This window comes from Megalops cyprinoides, chromosome 4 (genome assembly GCF_013368585.1).
Source record: "Megalops cyprinoides isolate fMegCyp1 chromosome 4, fMegCyp1.pri, whole genome shotgun sequence".
Classification (NCBI taxonomy): Eukaryota; Metazoa; Chordata; class Actinopteri; order Elopiformes; family Megalopidae; genus Megalops; species Megalops cyprinoides.
Window position 1 is genome coordinate 40,470,001 of NC_050586.1, and position 2,500 is coordinate 40,472,500.

General features: G+C 46.0%; 1 protein-coding gene across 1 annotated transcript in view; it reads right to left on the reverse strand.

Moving 5' to 3' along the window:
* The window catches only part of rfx3 (regulatory factor X, 3 (influences HLA class II expression)), a 29,886-nt gene that overhangs the window by 14,277 nt on the left and 13,109 nt on the right, over positions 1-2,500 (reverse strand). The window contains exons 5-6 of the mRNA XM_036527869.1: positions 2,124-2,198; positions 417-598 (exon numbers count right to left, since the gene is read on the reverse strand). Of these exons, the coding sequence (XP_036383762.1) occupies positions 417-598; positions 2,124-2,198 (257 nt within the window). The remainder of the gene's footprint in view (positions 1-416; positions 599-2,123; positions 2,199-2,500) is intronic.

Consider the following 2,500-nt stretch of genomic DNA (forward strand, 5'->3'; position numbering starts at 1 on the left):
TTTTTTAGAAAACTGTATTCATCTGTCTTCATTTAATTAACATATTTATTTTATTGCTTTTGTGTTGAGTTTCTTATTTGTAAAAAGCATTTTTATTGTGGTTACATATCCATGTATATGTGAACGGAGGAAAAAGGAATATATATAATCACTCAACTTTTAACTTCAATTTCAATGTTTTTTTGGTATGACAGATATATACGTGTGTGTGTGCGTGTGAATGTCAACGTCTTGCCGAAAGGGCGCTGAAAACTGAAATTAACAATTGAGTGAGACAGAAACGCACACGCACGAGAGGCCGGGTAGCAGCCACAACACCTCCACAGAGCCCACAGCAGAGAGCAGAAAGAGGGGCGGTGAGAGCAGAGAGGAGAGAGGAGAGGAGAGGAGAGCGGGGGAGAGGAGGAGGGGCTCACCGCGTGCCGAGGCGGCGCGTACGCAGCCCCATGAAAATGGAGCGGATGAGCTTGCCGAAGGAGGCGGCGTTGACCGGGTCCAGCCGCTGCTCCTGGCAGTGCCGCAGGTAGTGGCTGTACAGCGTGGAGCGCGGCAGGCTCACGCCCTCCGCCGTCTCGTAGTTATCCAGCAGCCACTGCAGCTGTGGGGGGAGGGAGGGGCCGGAGACACGCTCGCGTCAGTTACCCACAATCCATCACACCGGGGCAAAGGACACAGTTCAAGTAAGGCAGAATACACGGTGTCCGACTCAAAGCCCATTCGAAATGAACTCAGAGTGGGATCTAAAATTAACATACATACATTCACGTGCATATATACACATACATACTGTATGTATATACATATATATATATATGAATACACTTATATGCACACATTACATTACATATAATATTACACAAATGACATATTATAATAAGTGCCTACGAGAAGTGAGTGTTTTCAACTTTGTAAATGGCTTGAAAATCATTTCATGTCAACTTTCAAACTTCAGTGAGTTCAGGAAGCCTCAGCTCCTCACAGACTATGCTAAGCTGCACTCGGAGAGACAAAAGATGTATGGAGCGAGCGAGCACGCTCCCCATCCCTTCCCTCTCTGGACCACCCCCACCCTTCCTCAGCCCTACCGGTGTTTCTGTCACCTGGAGTAACCCCTGTTTGTCTGAGACGAAAAAGTTCACATCATGCCCATGCGATTTTCCCAGTCTTTGAGAAAATGCTCTTACTGTGGCTTTTCATAGCTCTTCTGTCATTACCCAGAAAGACATCATCGACTAGAAAATTTTAATGTCTTCAGATTTAATTCCAAAAGCCACTGCCAGCATGAAAAGGTCTGTCTTTGTGCAGGAAAATCTAGGCATTGTTCTCAAAAAATGAAAATTTACCCAAAGTAAATTAGAGGACTTATCTTATAGCTTTCATTACTTGGTAATTTCAAAGGCAATGTGGAAAGCTGCATGTCCAGTGAAAAGGGCAAAACTTAATAACTGCAACAGTACCATGTGCTTCAATTCTAAATGGCACTGATTAAAATTTCAATTTTCTCTCCATTGATTTTTCATTAAAATAACCGGCAAAAATTCAGGTCAAGAGGGGTTACAGTGTCTCTTCAATGAAAAGCGAGAGCAGACAGAGCGGAGCACAGCAAAGAAACCAATCAAACAACAAACGAAAAACAGACTTGAGGAACTGAGGCATCCCATCCACCAGAGGAGGAGAGAGAGCTGGAGAAACAGATAGAGAGAGAGAGACAGAGAGAGAGAGAGAGAGGAGAGACAGATGGGGGAAGAAGGGAGAGAGGGAGGGAGACAGGGGAAGAGACAGAGAGAAAGCAAGTAAGAGAGAGATAGAGGGGTGAAGGGGGGAGAAACAGGGGAGACACAGGGAGAGAAAGAGATGGGGAGAGGGAAGAGACAGGAAGGGAGAGAGAGCAATAGATAGAGAGAGAGAGAGAGAGAGAGAGAGAGAGAAGGGTGTAAGACAGAGACAGAGGAAGAGGGGCGAGTGCAACAGAAAAAACATGAAAGAGACAGAGGAAGAAAGATGAGGGAGGGCAAGTCAGAGAGAGAGAGATGGGGAGACAGAGGGAGAGAAGGCAGTCGCTAGAAAAGCAGGGGAGCACAGAGGAGCGTGGGGCAGACCAGCGCTTCATTACACCAACTTACATGGCTGTTGAGCAGCGAACTCCGTTGAGTGGATAAGCCTTCAGACTTTTGGAGTGTCTCAATCGCCATTTCAATCTGAGAGACCACAGAGCAAACACACAGGAAATAAAAAAACAAAAAGGAGGAGAGGAGAAAAAAAAAAAAGTGCTGAAGGCCAGGAAGCAACAGAGGCGAGTGACCCCGAACACAGGGAGAAACAATAGGAGTTCAACAGGGACTGGCAGAAAAACAAGGTCATTGTAAGCACCACCGAAGAAGCAAGAAGCTCCCCACAGCACACCAATCGCACAGACAGCCCACCACAAAACAGGTCATCCGAATAGCCCTGCTGAGCTGAATTTATGACTCATTCCTGCCTTTACTGCTCTTTAGTATTT